General features: G+C 31.8%; 2 protein-coding genes and 1 long non-coding RNA gene across 4 annotated transcripts; all 3 read right to left on the bottom strand.

Moving 5' to 3' along the window:
- Positions 1-5422: 5422 nt before the first annotated feature.
- Positions 5423-8696, bottom strand: LOC108333154 (uncharacterized). Its single transcript, XR_008248787.1, has 4 exons — positions 8311-8696; positions 6569-7937; positions 5950-6017; positions 5423-5837 (listed from the first exon to the last, which is right to left on the bottom strand). It is a non-coding gene; the product is annotated as an uncharacterized LOC108333154 (long non-coding RNA).
- Positions 8697-10193: 1497 nt separating this feature from the next.
- On the bottom strand, positions 10194-11368 carry LOC108339822 (early nodulin-like protein 3). The gene is made up of 2 exons (XM_017577039.2): positions 11094-11368; positions 10194-10844 (listed from the first exon to the last, which is right to left on the bottom strand). The coding sequence occupies exons 1-2, from the start codon at positions 11293-11295 to the stop codon at positions 10402-10404; spliced, it is 645 nt and encodes a 214-aa protein (XP_017432528.1). The 5' UTR covers positions 11296-11368; the 3' UTR covers positions 10194-10401.
- A 6679-nt stretch (positions 11369-18047) lies between these two features.
- Positions 18048-20824, bottom strand: LOC108340155 (kinesin-like protein KIN-14D). Of its 2 annotated transcripts, none has more exons than XM_017577374.2 (7): positions 20596-20824; positions 20458-20509; positions 19897-20102; positions 19703-19777; positions 19472-19618; positions 19253-19391; positions 18048-18283 (listed from the first exon to the last, which is right to left on the bottom strand). In XM_017577374.2, exons 3-7 carry the CDS (start codon positions 19906-19908, stop codon positions 18264-18266), a joined length of 393 nt encoding a protein of 130 aa, XP_017432863.1. In that variant the 5' UTR covers positions 19909-20102; positions 20458-20509; positions 20596-20824; the 3' UTR covers positions 18048-18263. The 2 variants fall into 2 exon arrangements, with proteins under 2 accessions (XP_017432863.1, XP_052733399.1); XM_052877439.1 differs by having other exon boundaries at positions 20660-20796.
- Positions 20825-21491: the final 667 nt, after the last annotated feature.

Raw genomic sequence — 21491 nt, 5'->3', positions numbered from 1 at the left:
CTCAACAACACTTTTATGTTCAAATATTGTTGAGGAAGAAATTGAAACTCCATAATGAATGTCATTTTCATAGTTGACCTGGCTGTGCAAAATCTTTGCCTGAAGTCCCCACTTATTTTGCCTTTGCTACCAAAGTTGTTTCTACACCATGAGTTTTACAAACATTGTTTCCTTGAACATGAAATTGTATATAAATGTCATAATAATGGTCTCAAAAACACTTTTATGTTCAAATATTGTTAAGGAAGAAATTGAAACTTCAAAATGAATGTCATTGTCATAATTGACCTCGTTGTGCAAAATCTTTGCCTGAAGTCCCCACTTATTTTGCTTTTGCTACCAAAGTTGTTTCTGCACCATGAATTTATAAATATTGTTTCCTTTGCACAATTCTTTTGTTCATACTTAATGAACATAGAAGTCATGTTGATGCATTCATTGAGACTTAAGCCAAATATTTTGCACATTTCATCATTTATTCTTCATAGAACTCTGTACATACAAGATTTCCTAAATAATGACATCCAAATTTTGTGGGAACTATAGTACATACATCGTAAACAATGATCATTCTCATCTTTAAATTTGATTATCAATAAATGTAACCAATACATTTCTTTGAACATTTCTAACAAAAAAATATGTACATTCAGACCTCATCAATACATATTCAAAAAGTTGTAAACAAAACATCAATCACATTGCAAAAATCCCTATTCAACAACATCTACATAAGGCCTAAATCTTGCAACACTTCATCCCTCCGAACATTGTCCACATCCAAGATCCAATCACAAACATACTTCTCCCTAACATGTTACAGTTCCTCCTACAAAGAGATAAATGCACAAAATATCAATAAAATACAACATCTTTTATCAAGGCTCCCAAATAATGTTATTTAACATATCAATGAAACAATAAAATTGTTTATTTGCATAAATAAACATTAAAAAAACTTACAAATTTGGTTGCCTTGGAGTGTGCAAGTGTGGTACCTGCAACATAGTTGACCTAGTTGTGCAAAACATTTGCCTAAAGTCCCCACTTATTTTGTCGTTGCTACCACTGCAGTTTCTGCACCATGAGTTTTACAAAGAATGGTTCTTTGGACATGAGATTGTTTATAAATGGCATAATAATTGTGTCGAAAGAACTAAACCAGTAAATGGTCAAAAAAATTAGAAAAGAATTTCATACTTTCCACCCAAAAATGCCATCAACCACTAAATCTTCTACACAATGTCAACCCACACTAAACCATACCTTGAAAATACCCAAAAAACACAACAACACATAAATGTCATTACAAATTTAAACAAACTAAACCAACTTTTGATGAACAAAGACAGTCCGACCATGCTTTAATGAACATCAACGCCTCTCGGTGGGTGGCATAGAGCAAGATGGGTGGGTGGGTAAACGTCGACGGCGGCACTCTGACGGACAAAGGACCGCGACGCTCCGAGGAAGACGAACCACAATGATTGGGTGGGTGAGTAGATGTAAACGGCGGTAGCGCAAAACACGCCTTTGTCGGTGGCGGTTCCAATCAAAGCTTCCAACGCCGCCGATCACCGGAACGGACACCACTTCCTCACATGAAATTTCGACGAACCATGCTTGTACCGACACGTTTCTGGGAAGAGCTAGGTTGGCTGGGTGGGAAGGAGCGAGACTCACTCTAGGGTTCGCTTTCTCTCTCTAAGCTTGAGTTCTCTCTCACACCTTGCCTCAGATTCAAATTCTAAAGAGAGAAAATGAACCTCCTCACTTTCAAACCCTTCCCCCAATTCTCTTTCCATGTCATTCTCATTTTTAAATATTGTTTTCCACGTATACCACTAACATTTTGACACGTGGTTAGTGTCAAAATATTGTCAAATGTTGTTGTTAAAGTATCATTGTCATTGCTAAAATAACCTTCATATATGGAATCACTTCTTAATATAATTTTATTGCATTATTATTATTAGTTTTAAAAAATATTAATATCATTTCTTAAAATTTCTCAACTTTAATTTTTAAATCAATGTAAAATTTATTCTTTTTACCTTAAATATTATTTACTTATCCATTTAAATTAAAATAGTATAATAGATGGAATAAGCTTTTATAAGTTGAGTATGGTGGAGATTTTCAAATGAGTTGGTGGTTGCAGAAGTTTGATGGTGATGAGAATATTATGCACATATGATAGGTTTAATGTCGTGAGATGATAACTCCTCTAGGCTATATGACTCAAGCAAAGAGAGAGAGTAGGGTGGTCTTTTGGTGATCTCAAGAGAGGTTGAGTCAACTCTTAAGGAAGGTTGACTAGAGGAAACATAAAAAGAGTGCTCTAGCCTTTGTGACCTAAGTTCAGTAGTATGATACAAATTTGACAACATAAAGATTCAAAGGTTAATTTATATGGGAAGATACCTCTATTTATAAGCTTAGGTAACCCTAAAGGTGTCTCCAAATTATAGAAGCAAAACCCTAATACTCTAACTTGGAGACCAAGGTAAAAACCTCTCCATTAAAAGAATGACACATATGACCACTACTAAGGAAAAATACTCTTCATTAGGAACACATGGTCACTACTAAGGAGAAATCCTCACCGTTAGGAGAATGCCATGTGGAAAGAGCATATGTCTCACAAAAGAGAGCAACTTGGAGACTGTTTTAGTCAAAGGCCTACAAGCTTCTAGAATGTTTGCTCTACAAGCTAGATTTTTAGTCACCGAAGTAGTCTTGAATTTCTTTCAATATGTAAACGTTGATTCTTTATTTGTTCAATTTTCTCTCTCTTGCAATTATGTTTCTTCTATAGAATTCTTAATTTTTTGATTCAAATTTGAGTAGGTTTTCTCTAATTTGATCCTAGTTCTTAGGTTGTTTACAATCTGGTAGGGTGGTTGTAGTAGAGATAATGTAGATGGAGACTACCTTTTTAATTCTTGCTATCTATTTTTAGTTTAGCTTTGGGTCTTTGAATTTACATCGTAGTAGTAGTTATCATGTTGTGTTCTTTCTAGTGTTGTCAAAATGGGTTGGAACCCATGAACCAATCCAGCCTACCGCAGGTTTGGACTGAGTTGGATTGAAAAAAAATTGAAATTTCGATATGGGTCAATTTTGAGCCCAGCCCACTAAGAACTCGGCTAACCCAGGTTGTGGTGAGCTGGGTTAACTCACTAACCCACCTAATTTTGGTTTTTTTGTTTGCATTTGGATTATATTCGGAGTCTAAAATGGTTTTGGATTGTATTTGAATTATATTATATTCTTTTTATTTTGAATTGTCTTTGAAGTTTAATATGATTTTGGATTGAAATTAATTTAGATTGAATTAGAAAAAAAATTGTTATTTTTTTTAATTGAATAAAAAACTTGTAATTAAGTAAGTCATTAAGCCAACTAGTTTAACCCACCAACCCGTGGTGACTCAAGCTGGATTCAATTTTTTTCAACTAACTAATAAGTGAGTTGGGTTGGGACTAAGTGGCCAACCCGTGATGGGCTAGATCGGGTAAGACCAGGTGATTCATTTTGACAACACTAATTCTTTCTCAAGCTTAATTCAGATTTAAACTTTGATTTGTTTGAATAATTGAATGGGAATGTGCACAATTCCAATTTCTGAAATTGGAATTGCAGAACCCGAAATTGGATCTATTTTATTCAAGAGGTCTTCTTCTTGAGTCACATTGGGATTCAATTAGGCAAACAAATTTAATGATCAACTCTGATTTTTGCTATGATGATTGATTTCTACAACCTTTTATGACACTGGTCTTATAATTGTTTTTTTTATGTCTTTTAATATCTGCATATTCAATTTGATTGTCTTGTGAATAACATATTTTTTTGGCTTAATTTGATTTCTTGGTAGCTTAGGATTTCTTTAGTTTAGTGCATATACCCATCCTGTGTTGTTGTCACTCTGATGAGTGTATATTTATGTCCACATTTCAGGTTTAATTTTGAAATTTTGATGGAATTTTGATGTTTAAATAGGATTTGTGATATTAAACTTATTGAGTATGGGAGTTAAAAGGTATTAAAATGTGATTTTTAGGTTCATAATTATTTTTGCATATTCTAATGCTTGTTGATGCGGCTGAAAATAAAGTTTAATTCATTCAAAGCATGAAATTAAATTGTCTAAGTCATAAAATAAGGCTAAAATTAGTGAATTCTGGAAAGAAATATACAAAGATTTGAATGCACCCCTAGTTTCACTTATACACTCCCTTTATTAGCAATGAGTCATTTTACTTCTACACCCCCTGATTTTCCTATTTCACACCCCTTTTACTACTAACAAAAAGCAGATCCAATCAGAATCTTACACATGGCAAAATCCTCAACTAAAACAATAGGCCAACCCACTGTTGGTATGTCATCTTGCAAATCCTTATATGGTCTAAAACAGTTTCCTGGAACTTGGTTTGGAAAATTTAGTAACGTTGTTCAATAATTTGGTATGACTTAGTATGGGCAGATCATTAAGTCTTTTATCTTCACTCGAGTGTTGAATGTGTCTACTTGATAATATATATTGATGACATCGTTCTTACAAACTTAGATATTTTCTTAGGTATTGAGGCAGAACAATCCAACAATGGTATTATTATATATCAAAGGAAGTATGCATTGGATATTTTGGTTGAAACTAGGTTGATGGATTCAAAATATATTGACACACTCATGGATCTTAATACTAAACTTTACCAAAATAGGAGGATTCTATGTTAGACCCCGAAAAATATAGAAGAATAGTTATAAAATTGATTATCTTATAGTTACTTGTTCTGGCATTTCCTTTGTAGTTAATGTGGTAAACCAATTCCTTAATTCCCTGTGTGAAGATCATTGGAATACAATTATATGTATATTAGAGTACATTAAAGGATCTCTTGGAAAATGGTTGTTATATGATTTTAATAACCATACAAGAGTGATTTTCCAAGAGTGTTGTGGCAAGATCTAGTGTAGAAGTAAAATATAGTGTAGAAGTAAAATATTGAGTTATAGCGTCCACTACAAGAAAAATTCCAATTACATACAGCCAAAATCCGTATATAATGTTCAAAATCCGTATATAACATGATATTACATACGGATTATATACGGTCAAAAATCTGTATATAAAAAAGGTGTAGCTAAATTACATACGGATATATCCGTATATAATTTACATACGGAAAAATCTGTATATAAAATTCATATGTAATTATATACAAAAAAAATCCGTATGTAACTTTTTATTTTACAAAAGAAAAAACTGTGATTTCTTGTATGCACTCAATAATTAAAAGTTCTATATAGTTGATAAATATCAAATACAATTGCCAAATTTTCAAATAGTAAGAATTACCTTTTATAAATAGAATTCAAAGAAACAAATTCAGTAAGAAACTCTTAAATAATTACATTAAGAAATCTATTATAATGTGTTACCTATTCAACAACCACAATTTTAATATATACTCATAATAAACAAACTTATCAATCTAAATCTAAGTTGGCACTATGTCAAAACCATTTACAATGATAAATATCATACTAGACAGTAGTAAATTTTTTTAGTTCAGCTAAGACTACAAAAGTATCACTTGCTTCTCTTTTGCTTCTAGAGACTCCATGTACTATGAATATCTTGTCATGCTCATCTTTAGGTTTGTTTGCTTCATGAAAGAAGGAACCTTGATATTCTTCAGAAAAGACATTATAGAAGGAGGAAAATAGAAAGAGAAAGGAGGATATGATGATTCAGATGCAGAAAAGAATTACTGAAAGAAGTGCTTCTAAGAAGACTGAAATTGAAACCAAGACTTCCTTGACTTCTGCAAAAAAAAACAATAGATGATATAGATGAGATATAAACTTCTCCAAAGCCTCGGTGAGTCGATTCAGTGGTATAAGTTCTGAAAAGTTCTTTTAATGAGTCTATCTCACCATGTAAATATCACCACCACTAATAGGAGGCAACGAAGATGTCGAGGCTGATACATCAAACTGCCAATCTAGAAACAAAAAGTCATACAATCTGTAAGTTTTTTTTAGTGAACGTAATAAAGTAAAATTTGAACATTTACTACTAATATATAAGAAAACGATTTGTAATATTATAGTATGATAATTATGTAGGTCTACATAGACAATCAACTATACCGACTTTCTTCACCATAATCAAAATCAAAACAACTTTGACTAAGTCCAAAGCTTTTGTCATAACTAAAATATTTTCTAATATTGCATCTTCACATTATTTATATTTTTAGAGCTAACAAATAATGTAATAACATTTGATCAATAATTAATCAATTATTTAATCACATTAATTTCTAATTTAGTATTCAAACATTAAAATTAATTTCTTTGGCAAATAGTATAATATGTATAACTTACTGGGTTCAAAATCAAACCAGTAACATAAATCAAATTAATAAATTAACTACAATATAAATGTGTAGATAATATTAATTGCAAAGGTGAGAAAAGCTTATATATAAAAAGGTATTAAGTGGAGGGTAAAATATTGGTACATATAAAATGTTGGAATGTAAAATATTACCAAAAAGAAATTTACTTGACTATTTGATGCATTCAAATTCTCCACCAGCTCTGCAATCTCAAACCGCTTCATCATTGTAGCATGAAGCACCCGCATTAATAGACAAATTACAAATACTATATAGTTAGAACAGTTAACAGAAAAATGATAAAGCCTTTTTTCTTTTTAATTGATTCTTATTCTTATAGAAATGATTGAACTGAAACACAATAAGTAAATTTCTTTATAAACACACTAAGTAATCTAAATAGGTTAAATGGTTAAATAGTAGAAACCAAGCCGCCTCTAAAAACAAATAGAAGAAATCAAGGATATCTTTACTTATACCATTCATCATAAATCTAAGCATAGAATACATATATTATCTTCCACCTGGATACCGACATGACTGCAGAGATAAAAATCAAATCATGTTGGATGACAGAACAAACTATAATGTTTAAAAAACTAGCCCCTGCATCATAATTAACATACATTAAAAATACATACCTATAAAATATACTTCATTGTCAAAATTCCATCATTCCAAAAGAAAAATAAAACAACATTCAGAATTAGAAAAGAGGATGTCTAATCCTAGTATTACCGCTATAATTATCCTCTTAAAGAAGCAAAAACTGTAACAATTCGTTTTGCTATCACATTCAAACATGCAACACCGCTATAATTATCCTCTTCATCCACAAATGGCTCCTCTAATGCCTTTCATTATTTGTGATCAAACCCTGTATTAACATGACAAAAAGAAACCTCCATTACAAAGAAAAATGAAAAAGATTGATCAACGGCGAGAAACCCAATTTGTTAAGGAAAACTGTTGCTATGTCAGCAGTTGGTGAGCGAGCAGCGATTGCAACGTCGATGCCTTTCTCTTTGAGCCCTAACAGTATGCCACAGTATGCCTTTGGCGTGAGGATACAGAGAGCACATTTTAATATGAAGAGTAGTAAGTTATCAAGAATGAACAATATCATATTAGCTCTCTTAGACATTTAAACAAACAGTTTATGAGCAGAATTAACATATAATACTCATAATTAAGACAAAACATGCCAATACAAATTCAACCTTACATGAATCAGAGAAAAACATCAAAACAAAGATGCGAAACAGTGTCAACACAATAATGAATCAAATGAAAACACGACACAAAGGAGAGAGATACTTAGCTTTTGAATTGCGTGGAAGAATCAAAGCTCTGAATACCACCTGATGGAAGAGGCTCCAAGGAAGAGGACTGAACGCGCGACGCGAGCTGATTTAAAGGACCTTGAAGCTTCTTCGAGAATGAAACGCAGCGAAATAACGAGGAATTAGAAATCAAGAAAGATTCTACCAAGACCTAATGGCGATAACCTTTGCACCAACCCTAGGCAAAAATAGAAGAGAGAATTTGAAGGAGAACGAACCGAATCAGAGATAGGACTCACAGAAACCCTAAATAGAGTAGGAACCCTAATCTGGACTAAAGGAACCCAAGAAAGGGAAACTTAAAATGAACCGATTAATCGGTTCAAAACGAGATTGAACGGTGGAAAAGAATTTTCAATCGGAGGAAAAGCTTTTAAACGGAGTAAAAGAGGATTTAATCGGTGAAACTTCAAGAAAATGGTGAAAGGATGACGAAACCCTAGAAGGAGATGAAGATAATCGGTGGAAGAGGAATTTTGTTGTTAAATAGGCTGAGGAAGGAAAGAAATATGAAATAAGATAATGAATCTGTGAAGAGAAAGAAAACTTACCGTTGATGGTGAGCTCTCGAGAAGAAAATGAACGTGGCTGATGATGCGGTCTGAATGAAGACGTGGCAAAAGGAAGAACGCGTGGCTACAAGGATGGAAGGAAGAAGAAAGAAGTAAGATGTGAGATGAGGAAACAAAACCATCTGAGGGTTTCTTCTACTGAGAAAAAGGGAGAAGAAAGGATTTGTGGGTTTTTTTTTATCCGAAATGAAGGAAGAAAGGAAGGGTCAGTGAGTGAGTGAGGGACTCATTTTGGAGAGTTGTAGTTAGGTTTTTTTTTCAAAGTTAGAAGAAGTTAGAAGAAGATCAGAGCTTTTTCTAAAGTTTTTTTAATTATTAATTAATTAAAAATCCGTATATAATATCTGTATGTAAAATGTTTAATACATACGGATTAAAATCCGTATGTAATAATCCATATATAAAACACAATTTTTTTGTAGTGGTCAACCACTTGTGAGTTTGACTTAAACAATTGCTTTGAGAGTTACAATTTGAAGATGTCACTTATATGTGACAATAAGGCTAATTTTCATATTAGTTCTAATCTTGTCTTTCATAAGAGGACCAAACATATTGAGATTGACTGTCATTTCATTCAAGAGAAGATTATATCTAGAGACATCAAGACTGAGTTCGTTAATTCAAGTGATTAGTTAGTAGTTACTTTCACTAAGTTTTTACGACCGAGAATTAATTATATTTGTAACAAGTTTAGTAGATACAATTTGTATGCACCAGCTCTATAATATTAGATGTTAGATTATTAAATATCTTATATATCTTAGTTTGTTATTACTTCTTTTTTATATTTTGAAATTAGCCCATATTTTTTTATTATAGATAGAGTATCTATGTATATTCAACATATATAAGAGAATATTAATCTCATACATAATTTTTCACTATATTTAACAAAATGATTATAAGTAAGAAAATGAATGATTTTATATTCATCAAGCGATCAATGGAAATACACATATTACAAAAATCTATTACACAAGACAAACTTACAACCAAAAAATTCATCAACTAAATATGACCAAAATTGTGTCTATAAATAGGTTAAAAATATATCTTCTAATCAATAATAAAATAAAATAAATATTCGTAATTATAATATCTCAATAATATATAAAGACATCTATTATTTACATATAAACTAGTTGATATAACATGACATCTTTTAGTTAGATAATTCAACTCTTTATTAAATAATTTTTTTATTTAATAAAGTAACTAATTAAAAAAGTGATTTAAAATGATTAAATAATGTTCTTTTCATGAATAATCCTCACATAATTTGTTATTATTATTTTTATAATATATATATATATATATTAAATTGTATTATTTTAATATTTTTAATATCATTTTTACAAAACTACACGTTTTTGAAATTATATTATTTTAATGTAATAAAATATACATACATATTTCGCAAGCTTGTACTTTTACCTGTTTAATACTTTTTAAAATTATTTTTACAAAAGTATACTTTTTTTTTAATTTATGTTATTTTAATATAATAAAATTGTAAATACACATAATATATAAGTAAGTATATGTTATACATTTACTTTTTAATATATTTTAAAGTCGTATAACTTTGACCTTTTTTTGTTGTCTCATCTTGCCAATTGATTTTCTTCTTTATAACTTTGTTATGTACTTTTTCACAACTAATTTTGTCTTTTTTTCTCTATCTTATATTTTGAAAAAACATTTCGAAGAAATAAATTTTGTCTCATTTTTCATATTATCACGAAATATTTTCCTGCGTTTTGTAACTAAATAAATAAATAATGGTTTTATTTCATTTCACGAGAATATCGTTTATACAAGAAGGTGGTATGTAAGAAAGAAAGAATCACACAGAAGGCTAAATCAATCACTGTCAGCTCATTATTATTATTATTCAATCTTCACAAATATATATCAAACATCCCAACTTTGAACCAAAGACCAGCAAGTTCAGTAGTTCTTACCTCAAAGCATAGGAAACAAAGAACAGAAAAATGAAAAAATAAAAAAGAATTGTATGGAAAAGAAAAAAAAAGACGAAATCAATCCTCAACCACTCATAAATTCTTAGAAAGATAAAAGCATGATGACTGAAACCATGAATGCTCCAACAGAGCCAGCAAGAGAGAGAAAGGCTGAAGCAGCAGCATTGGGAGGTGGAGGTTCACTAACAGGGCTTGGTGTTTGGTTTGTGTCTGAAGTTGGAGATTGACCCTCTTGCCCAGTAGTAGGTGGTGGTGATGAAGATGATGATTGTGGTGAAGGTGGAGAAGCATTGGTGCTTTGGTTGCTGTTTTTGTTCCTTTCAGCAAGCACAATCACTGTTAACTTTTCATTTTTCAGGCAGTTGTCTTTGCTTCCACTTATGAAAAAGTGAGGCCCTGATTTGTCTAGCTTGAAGACTGTATGGCCATCAGAGAATTTTGAATAAGGTGAATCGGTGTTGCAGCTCGCATAGTCTTCACTCTTTACATACAGCACTGAGTCTTGGCCAGATTGGTAGTTGAACACTGCAATACCCATATATTTTAAAGTTTAATAACTAGTGTTGATGGTGACATACTGGTTTTGTACTCTGATTTTTGCAACGTATATCAGATTATCAAAGTTATACATATATTGAAAAGGTTGATTTGGGACAAAAGAATATAAGAATCATTAACCAAAGTCAAAGTAGAAGTATATCAATTGGATGATCTAAAGTGAAATGTTAAACTGTGTAAAAAATAGGAAGCATAGATTGAATGAAGAAAGCTCACCAAGGGAGTCTCCAACTTGAAAACGGCTCTTTTCTGCCCATTGATTGAAAGGATTGAAAGTGGGATCATTGGGAACACTCCAACCCTTTTGGCCACCAACTACAAAATCATAGGAAGCACCCTTTTGAACCATCAGCAGAAGACAAAGACAGCCAACAAAGGCATGCACTGCTTTGTTAGACCTAAAGATGAATGTGGCCATTGGAAGATCTCAAAGATTTTGCAAATGGAAAGTTGGTATTGCAATTTGCAACCCAAATGCTAGAAAAGTTGGTTGGAGAGATGAGTGACATTGAACCATGATGAGGGTTTATGTAGGTGTAGGTTCCGTGGAACTGTGGCAGGGAAGCTATTACAACTTTCATTATTCTCCCTTCTGTTAGGGTTTACTTTGATTCTGATGCAAAGCACAAGTTCCCTTTTATTATCTGGACTATGATCTCTTTTAGAATCTTTCTCAAAACTTGATATGTGGGTTTGTGCTTTGCTTTGGTACTACCAAGAATATTCATGTCTTGTGACATAGGGCTAAACTAGCTAATCACACAATTATATGAGTAAAAATATGATTCCCAATACTCCAATCTCTATCATATTTTTATTTAATATGTATTTGTATTCGATATTTTTAAGACATTTTAATTATATTTAACCATGTATTTAATTTATAATATATTAGTATATTTATCATGATTTATAAGTTTTTATTTTTATAATATTTAATATATATTATTTTAATTTGAATTCACACAATAATTATTATATGTTTTTAATAAATTTCATACATTTTTTAGTATATATATAAGCTTGACATAAAACTAGATGTATGTACAAAATTATACCAAAAAACAAGAAACAATAACAAGAAAATGTAATATATATATATATATATATATATATATATATATATATATATATATATATATATATATATATATATATATATATTAAATTATCTTATTATTGTATTTTTGGTATAATTTTGTACATAGTTGCATATATCTGTGTGAAGCTTTTTTGTGCGTGTTGTTACGTGATAGATTAACACTATGCAAGCATTAGTTTTTTCTTTGGCTTCTCTATATATGACTTTTACTCTTCAGCCTTTATCTCCTTTATGGTCTAATATCCTCTATGGTAAATATTGTCAAATTTTTTCAGCAATGAATTTCACTGTGTGCATTGTTGCAGTTAAAGATATCACTTCAGTCACTAATAAAAAAGACTTTGAATATTTTGGATGCTTCAAAAGTTTTTATAAAAGATACACAACTTTTGTGGAAACGTATAGAAATAGTATTGGTTGAGTAAAGAAGAAAAAACATAGTAGAAAAGTACGGTATGTGTATGTTTTTATATATAAAACAGGCAGTAGAATTAAGATCTTATCCTAAGCAAATTTAATCCTACTGGTTCATCAAATAATATTAGATAAATAAAATAGATAATTTTGATTAGAAGTAAAATTATTGGATTACAATTTTGTGAAAATTTAACTAAAAAAGTTGTTTAAATTTTAAAACTTAAATGTATTTATAAACTTTTAAATATATTTTAAATTTTAAATTCTATTTTTAGTATGATATTTTTTATATTAATAATAAATTATACAAAGTCATAGTGAATTACAAAAATAGTTGTTCAAATCATATCTTAAGTGAACACCAATTGTTGGAAAAAAATAAAATAAAATTGTAGGAATAAATTTTGTACAATTATATGTACAACATGAAGCTCTCTATTAAATTTGGTTTAATAAAAGGGAAATGATACTTTAACAACAATATTTGACAACATTTTTACACGGGCCACGTGTCAAAATGTCATTGGTCCACATGGAAATTAAATTAGAAAAAGGAAAATGACGTGGAAAGGAAAATGGGGATAGAGTTTCAAGTGGCGGGTTTCATTTTGTCATTTCAAAATTGAATTCTGAAACAACCTTAGAGAGAGAGAACCCTAGAGAGAAGGACTTCTCTCCCACCCACCCCTTTTCGTGCCTCTCCCTAAAAGCTTCACCGGAGTGCCGGAGTGCTGCTGTTGACGAAAGTATTGCCTGTTTCGCAAACCAGCGTCGTTCACCGGAGCACATTCCGCCGTTTGGAAGCAACTGCCACCGAAAGCACCGCCTTTCCACCGCCGTTGGACCGTTCCTTTAGGCAATCGTTTGTTGTTGTTCGGTGGGTTTGAGTTGTTTTAAATTTTTTTTTTACCATTTAGGGGCTTTGTTGTTTTATTGGTCTTATTGAGATATTGTTTAACCTTATTTGATGTAGTGTACTGGAGGATCTTTGTCAATAGAGTGAAACTTCTCATAGCAAGAAGATGAGAATGTAAGGTTAAGATAGGAGATGTGGGTGTACTTTAGAAGTTTTGTGAACCTGTATAAAAGTGAAAGCAAGCAAGAGAGGAGGCTTGGAATTTAGAGCATAAAGTTTTCTTTCCTGGAAAATGAGGTAGGGGAGCTAATCCATGAATACTTTGTAATACTTTACTTGAAATACTTTATGTATGTTGATTCCATTGATTGGCTCGTGTTCTGTTTTTGACTCATGAATTTGTTGAAACTCACTTATAATTGTGATCTAGGAGATGATGACCGAATAGTATAGCTTTCAAGTGCCATAATAATAATAATAATAATAATAATAATAATAATAATAATAATAATAATAATAATAATAATAATAATAATAATAATAATAATAATAATAATAATAATAATAATTGAAATGGTTAACTCTAGGTAGTGATACCTGGATACTTCTAATTAAATAGATATGATAATATTTTAGTGTTTGAAAATGGGCGTTTATGGTTGAAATAATTACTAAGGTAAATAAATACACATTTTATTATTTATTTATTTTAATACATTAACCTACCAATAACAACGTAATAGTTACAATTAAATAATTGTATATTATAAATTATATTATAATCCAATTACATATATATCTCATATTCAATGTATTCAAATTATATGTATAATATAGTTGTATAGTATCTATAACAAATACCGAAGTCATTTCTCTTCTTATGTATGAGTGGAGGTACTAGCTTTGAATTAGTTCCTCATTTCTTTTAACATTGTTGTTGTGTTGCTCCTTTATGAAATTCTTTGTTTAGCATTATATTTGGCGTCAATTTTTATATGAGTAGTGTTACTAGTTGTAGAAGTATGTAAATATTGTTATAATGAACAATTTGTGCTAACCTTGGAATGTTTTTTTTTGTGGAACATAATTCTTCCATATTTAAAGAAATTTATTGGGAAGAGTTGATACTTTGAATAATGTAGTAGAGTTGGCTTTACTTAGTGTAAAAGACATAATTTTATGGGATTTAAAGGGTTTTCACTCCTTTTTTAGTCACCATCACTAGTAAAAAAAGAGCCTTCTGACGCGTCATATACGCTTCGGTTATTACGAAACCGAAGCGTATAAGAGCGCGGTGGCATTATCGTAAATATAAAAACCTTATATGCCTTAGTTAAACACCAACCGATGCATATTACCTTTATTGCTTCGGTTAAATGGGGCAAACGATACCTATAAAGTCTATTGTCACATCCATCTGCAATCAAACTTTCCTTTGAGAACTTTATAGAATGGTTCTTCTGCTTCGGTTCACCCTATACCCGAGGCCTATACCTTCTTACTTCGATTTTTCAAAGACCCGAGGCAGTATTGTCTGCCAAGATCTAACTATAGTGCCTCGGTTGGTGTTCACCTGATGTCGTACGATCTTTCTGCTTCGGTTGAACTTAGACCGAGACATATAATGTTATTTTAATATTTTTTTAATGGTTTAGGCACCGGTTTTGTGATGTTACCGAAGGGGTAGCTCTTTCCTTGGTTCAAATTCCAGAAATCTGAAGTCACTATTTTTCTTCCTCGTGCTCGTTTCTTTTTTTCTCTCTCGCGCTTTCTTCTTCTCCGCTGGTGCCTCCCTGCTGCCGCCGCCGCTTCCTCTAGTGATTTCTTTGCTGCCTACGAGCTTTCTTCTTCCTCCACAGCACAATTAGGTTTTCTCTTTTTTTTTTTAATTTTCTTACTCCAAGTGGGCTTGTATCAGATAACCCAAATTAAAGGTTCCACCCTTTTTCTTTTTTTCCCCTTGGACCAAAATATAATATAATCCCATTGGGGAGTTCTGCGTCGCGAAAGGGGTGTTCATCCTTTTCCTCTTCTCTGTTAGACAGGAACCCTTCTTCCCTATTTGGATCCGTGTTGCGCAAGGGGGCGAGATTCTTTTCTCCTTCTTCATCTTGATTCTTTTCTCACGGAGAGACCCAACTTTGGGGCAGCACCAGGGGTCTCGCAGAAGCCAAAGAGGGTTTTCTCTTTCGCATCCGAGAGGGCGGCTTCCTTCCTCTTCTCTGTTCCAATTCGTCTAGGATTCTTCGTGCATCCAACCCAGCATAGGGTTCTTCGTCTCGCGTGGACAACCAACCTGAAGGGATCATCAATGGCGCGATGGAGACATGGCGGAGGCGCGGCGGGGGCGCAAGGGCGCGACAATCAAATAGGTTTTATTTTTTTTTTATTTTCTGGGTTTCTGAATGGAGTTTCTGCTTGTTCCCTGTTCAATTTCTTCTTTTTGTCAAACATATGTTCAGTTTTATCTTTCCAACTACCTAGTCATTCTAGGTGTCCCATTTTCTTTCTCACGCAGATTTGAGTTTTGTTGGTTCATTTGCAGGCTGTTATATATTTATTTTGATTAAATTATTTGGAGGGAGTTCACTCCCGAAAAGCTACTGGTTTGCCAATGGTATGATTTTTGGTTTAGAATCCTATTAAAAATATCTAGGCACAAAATCATAACATAAAGCCCCTCTACTGCCGTAAATCAGAGAAAGTAAGAAGTTGTGGGGAGATACTGCCTCAATTCAGTAGGAACCGAGGCAAAAAGTCCTTCAAGAAAAAAATATAAAAAAAGAAAAGTTGTACTGTCTCGGTTATCTATGAACCGAGGCAAAATCTTACCTTTTTTTTACCTCGGTTCAGAACCGAGGCAGAAAGCCTACCCCTTTTTGCCTCGTCAGTATATACCTCGGTTGCGGAACCGCTGTCTATAAGCGAAAATAACCGCTATCGTTTCCCTTGACTGCACTAGTGCATGTGTGGTTTTGGGTTTTGTTCTCTATTATGTTTTTAAAATTAAGATGATGGTTTTTTATTGTATTAATAATTAAAGTAGTTATTCTAAGTAACAATAGCTTAACTAAATTTATTCTTTGAGGACCATATTGTTTAATTCATTAGCATGTTTTGTCTCTTTAGAGTAACCTTCAACGGTTCAATTTCCTCAAGCTTTTACTAATGATGGATTTCATTGCAGATTGTAGGCCTATGTCAAGCCCTCAATGATGTTTTGGATAACATGGCTAAGAAGGGTTTTCCAGTTCCTGTTTAACGTGGATGATTTTGACAATTTATTTGTTTATACGTTCTTAGGAAACAAGAATGACATTCCATATGTTACATCAGAAGAAGAGCTACTGTTAGTTAATATGTTGATGTACAAAGAATTGTTCTTTCCCATTAATTTGAATTGAATTTCATTGTATGAAAGTGGTTGAATGAGATTTATTTTATTTTTTATGTTTGTGGACATGAAATGAAGTTCTTATCTAGGTATTTCAAGTTAGTTGATCAACCAAATAAGGAGGTCTTTTATGTTCATGTTTGGTATTATGTTGACAAATTTGGTTGATTTTGTAAAGTTTGGTAAAATATTACGAAAGTCAATATTACGATAGACCCTCCTGGTGAAATTAAAAGTGTTTGGACATGATACATAATATTTGAAGTTGGAAAACTTTATGTAAAAGTCAGTCTACCCTGTTGTGCAGAACTCATAATGTAAGTCCCCACTTATTTGAACTATGGTCCCATAGGTGTATTAAAGGTATATTTCTTGTTTTTGAAGATAATTTTGTGACTTAGAAACAAAACTCAGAAAAACTGCATTGGTAGCAAAGGCCAAATAAGTGGAGAGTTTAGGTAAAGGTTTTGCACATAAAGGCAAATAAGTCGTACTTCAGGCGAACGTTTTGCATAGGAAGGTCAACTATGACCATGAAACTCATTTTGAAGTGACTAATTTCTTTGTCATCACTTTTTCCAATTATAAGTAATTTGGAACCAATTTTTATACAATTTATGAAGAAATACGTGGCAAAGGAAGCATAATTACTAAGAGTCATTGTGCAGAAACACAACTGGTACCAAAGGCAAAATAAGTGGGTACTTCAGGTTAACGTTTTGCACAGGAAGGTCAACTATGACCATGAAACTCATTTTGGAATGCCTAATTTCTTTGTCATCATTTTTTCCAATTATAAGTAATTTGGAACCAATTTTTATACAATATATGAACAAATACGTGGCAAAGGAAACATATTTACTAAGAGTCATTGTGCAGGAACACAATTGGTACCAAAGGCAAAATAAATGGGTACTTCAGGTGAACGTTTTGCACAGAAAGGTCAACTATGACCATGAAACTCATTTTGGAGTGCCTAATTTCTTTGTCATCATTTTTTCTAATTATAAGTAATTTGGAACCAATTTTTATACAATTTATGAACAAATACATGAAAAAGGAAGCATAATTACTAAGAGTCTTGGTGTAGGAACAAAATTGGTACCAAAAGCAAAATAAGTGGGTACTTCAGGTGAACGTTTTACACAGGAAGGTCAACTATGACCATGAAACTCATTTTGGAGTGTCTAATTTCTTTGTCATCATTTTTTCCAATTATAAGTAATTTGGAACCAATTGTTTTTATCATTGCCACTTAAGCCAATTTATTTTCATCATTCTTTCTACATACAACCCTGGACATACAATATTTCAAAAATCCTGACATCCAAATTTAGTACGGATTGTACGGATTGCAGTGCAAACATTTTAAACATTGATCGTTCTGATCTTCAAATTCCATTAACAATAAATGTAACAACTACTTTTCTTTCAACATTCTTAAGAACAAATATGTACAATCAACATCAATACATATTGAAAAAGTTCTTAACAAACAATAAATAACTTTGCAAAAATCATTATTCCCCAACATTCTACAAAATGCCTAAATCTTGCAACACTTAATTCTTCCGCACATTGTCCATATCCAAAATCCATTCACAAACATATTGCTCCCTAACCTGTTGCAGTTCCTCCTGCAAAGACAAAAATGCACAACATATCAATAAAATGCAACATTTCTATGAAAGCTCCACAACATGAAAATTTTTACAGCTTACAGTTGTGTAAGTGGGCATTGTGTTTCAAATATAATAAAACAAACACAAAAAAATAAAATTAAGAGGGTTGACGAGCCAATTTGGCTCATCAAAGATACAACCCGGGTGAGTCGAGTTCTAGTGGATCGAACTCAAAATTAACCTAAATCAAAAGTTCAATTTTTTTTTCAAACCAAACCGTTCCAAACTCGTGATGAGTCAGATTGATGGATTCAAATCCATTAGCACTATAATAAATATACAGTTTTAAATTAAATTAAATTAAATCCACGTATTTATCCCTGGTTACTTGAGTGCATTATTCCATCTAGTATCCAATTTTACTATTCATTTTTAATTAAATTAATGAAACTATCACATGCGTGCTTTTATGGGTCAAGTTGTTTGATGTCATATCATATTTTTAACACTATTGTATAACTTACTCTACATCAACATCAGAACACAAATACGAATCTAAATCTGCGAAAAAAATATGTTACTAAGATCCTCAAACTAAAGAACATCACTTGATAAACTATATATTTTCGAGAAAAAAACTGCATGTGATGTGATGATGAAATTGTATTGTATATTAATTATTTTAGGAATAGAAGTTAAATCGATTAATTTACCATTAAGTTATAATATTTGGACGGTTACACTTTTGGAAAAAGTGTTTTTGTACGTATTAGTAATTATAACTTTTATTCTAATAATAAGTGAAAACGTAAAACAAAAGAAGAAACAAATAGATCTTAAAATTAAAAAGCATAACTTTAAAATACGTGCTTCCAACAAATTTTCAATAGCTATGAATTGAGTGGTAAATAATAAAAATAAATAAACTTAGTACTAATGAAATAGATAAAAGAACAACTTCAAGTTCAGTATCATGAGACTTACCACTTTGTGTCAATTCGATGCCCCGTCCAGATGCTTCCATCGATGTGGGATAAGATATAACCTTTCCTTCTGTGCTACAAGCCTCATCAGGTAACAAAGGTCGTACTCTACAGAACACACAGATGTTCCCTTTCAGTTCCTGTAAAAACAGATATTAGTATGGTGTGCATATTGTTTTATTTTTTTCCATCACCAATGAAATTTGACTCAGGGAATTACCAAAATCGTATTGTGCAATTCTTTCCTCAGTTTCTCCCCTACTGTAACTTTATATTCTGCATCTTCCAAACGCCTTTGCAACTCATGTACAAGCTTTTGTTGACCTTCAAATTTTGTTCTTGTCTCATTTGCAGATATGTCAGAAACCTAATAAGGAACATAAATCCAATGTATCATATCACAAGTCCAATGGGACTTCATTTTCTTTTAACTTTATGCCTCATTTATTACCTGCAGTTTCTCCTCTACAGTGGAGAGCTTCTCTTGCAGCACCTTTATCCGCTCATCTTGTAAATTAAGATTTATCTTCAAATAAATTTTACCTTTTTAGGCAATGAAATAAAATAATAATAATAATAAGTGAATAATATACCGAATTACTGCAAGAATTTATAAACTACTTGAGACATGGGTATTTCTCATACCTTGGTCTGCATGGATTTTAGACTGGCATATTTTCAACTGATCATCCAAAGTTGACTAGAAGTGAATGTCTATTAGCTCATTTGCAAAATGAATTTCTTCATCACATGGAATATGCAATTTTGGGATAAAGCTTTCCTTAGTGAAAAAACCTTTTGTGCTAATCCATTCTTCAAGGGCAACAACATCAGGGTGACTAAGAACACACCTATAAAATAAAAAAAATTAACATTTGAATTTCCAGAGAAAGATATAAAACCAGAGAATGAGGGCAAAAAAATCTAAATAAACATAGTCAAACACTTATATATGGATAATAATGAAACTGGCCTCCTAGAAGAGACCGAAGAAGATGATCAGCAGCCCTAGTAAATTGAAAGAACAAAACCTATGCAAAAAATTTGTTCATACTAGGAAAATATTTTTTCGATAAAAACATTTCTGCAACACTGAAAGATCCATAAGCTGAAAAACACGAGAGATCAGTGTTAATACATTCAGACAAGTCCATTAAAGTAAAAATATCTATAATAGCACATCAAAATTAACAAAACCCTGCGTACCTTCTTCCTCGTATGAGAAGCTTTACTCTGTTCACCAAGTTCTTCCATGACACTACACCAAAACCAAACAAGGATAACACCCATAAAATAATAAAACCAATAAATGGTGAAAAAAAGTAAAACAAATATAACACATACCGAACAACAACTAAAGAGTTCCCAAAAGAACGGTTAAATGACTGAGAACGGTGAAAACGCTCACTTTGGCCATTGCAATCAAAGCTTCGAAGATGTTCACCGAGTGAGCAGAGTCGGTCAGCGGAACGGGCAATACTTTCGTCAACGGCGGCACTCCGGCACTCCAGCGAATTCCTTCTCTCTAGGGTTCTCTCTCTAAGGTTGCCTTAGAATCCAATTTTGAAATGACAAAATAAAACCCGCCACTTGAAACTATATCACCATTTTCCTTTTTCCACGTCATTTTCCTTTTTCTAATTTAATTTGCATGTGGACCAATGACATTTTGACACGTGGCCCGTGTCAAAATGTTGTCAAATGTTATTGTTAAAATATCATTTCCCTTAATAAAATGATATATGAATATTTTATTAATAAAAAGGTTAAACTAATTATATATAGTTTAGATGAAAATATCTATCTAAAAACATTTTCCTTGTATTCTTTTTTACTTCTCTCTAAACTCCTTCACCCATCTCTTATATTTTTTTCAATTAGAGATCACCTCTGAACTCATGACGAAAAATTACATCCATCCGATTAGAATAAATTATTCATTTATCATTTTTTAAAAATTTGGTCAATATGAAAAATTTGACACCCATTTTAACTATGAAATTTATCGATAAAAACTTCCTTCGATAATGATAATAAACATTATGGACGGATCCATTAATGACAAAGGTATTCATCAATAACTAAAATTTTTAAATTTCTCAATAAAATTTATTAATAAATTTTGTTTATAAACAAAATTTATAATGAAAGAGCATTTTTCCCATAAGATACGTGAACATGGATCACGACTAATTTCAAGGAATCATACGAAACACGTATACATAAAAATAAAATAATTT

This window comes from Vigna angularis, chromosome 5 (assembly GCF_016808095.1).
Source record: "Vigna angularis cultivar LongXiaoDou No.4 chromosome 5, ASM1680809v1, whole genome shotgun sequence".
Taxonomy (NCBI): domain Eukaryota; kingdom Viridiplantae; phylum Streptophyta; class Magnoliopsida; order Fabales; family Fabaceae; genus Vigna; species Vigna angularis.
This window is presented reverse-complemented; position numbering and strand designations above follow the sequence as displayed.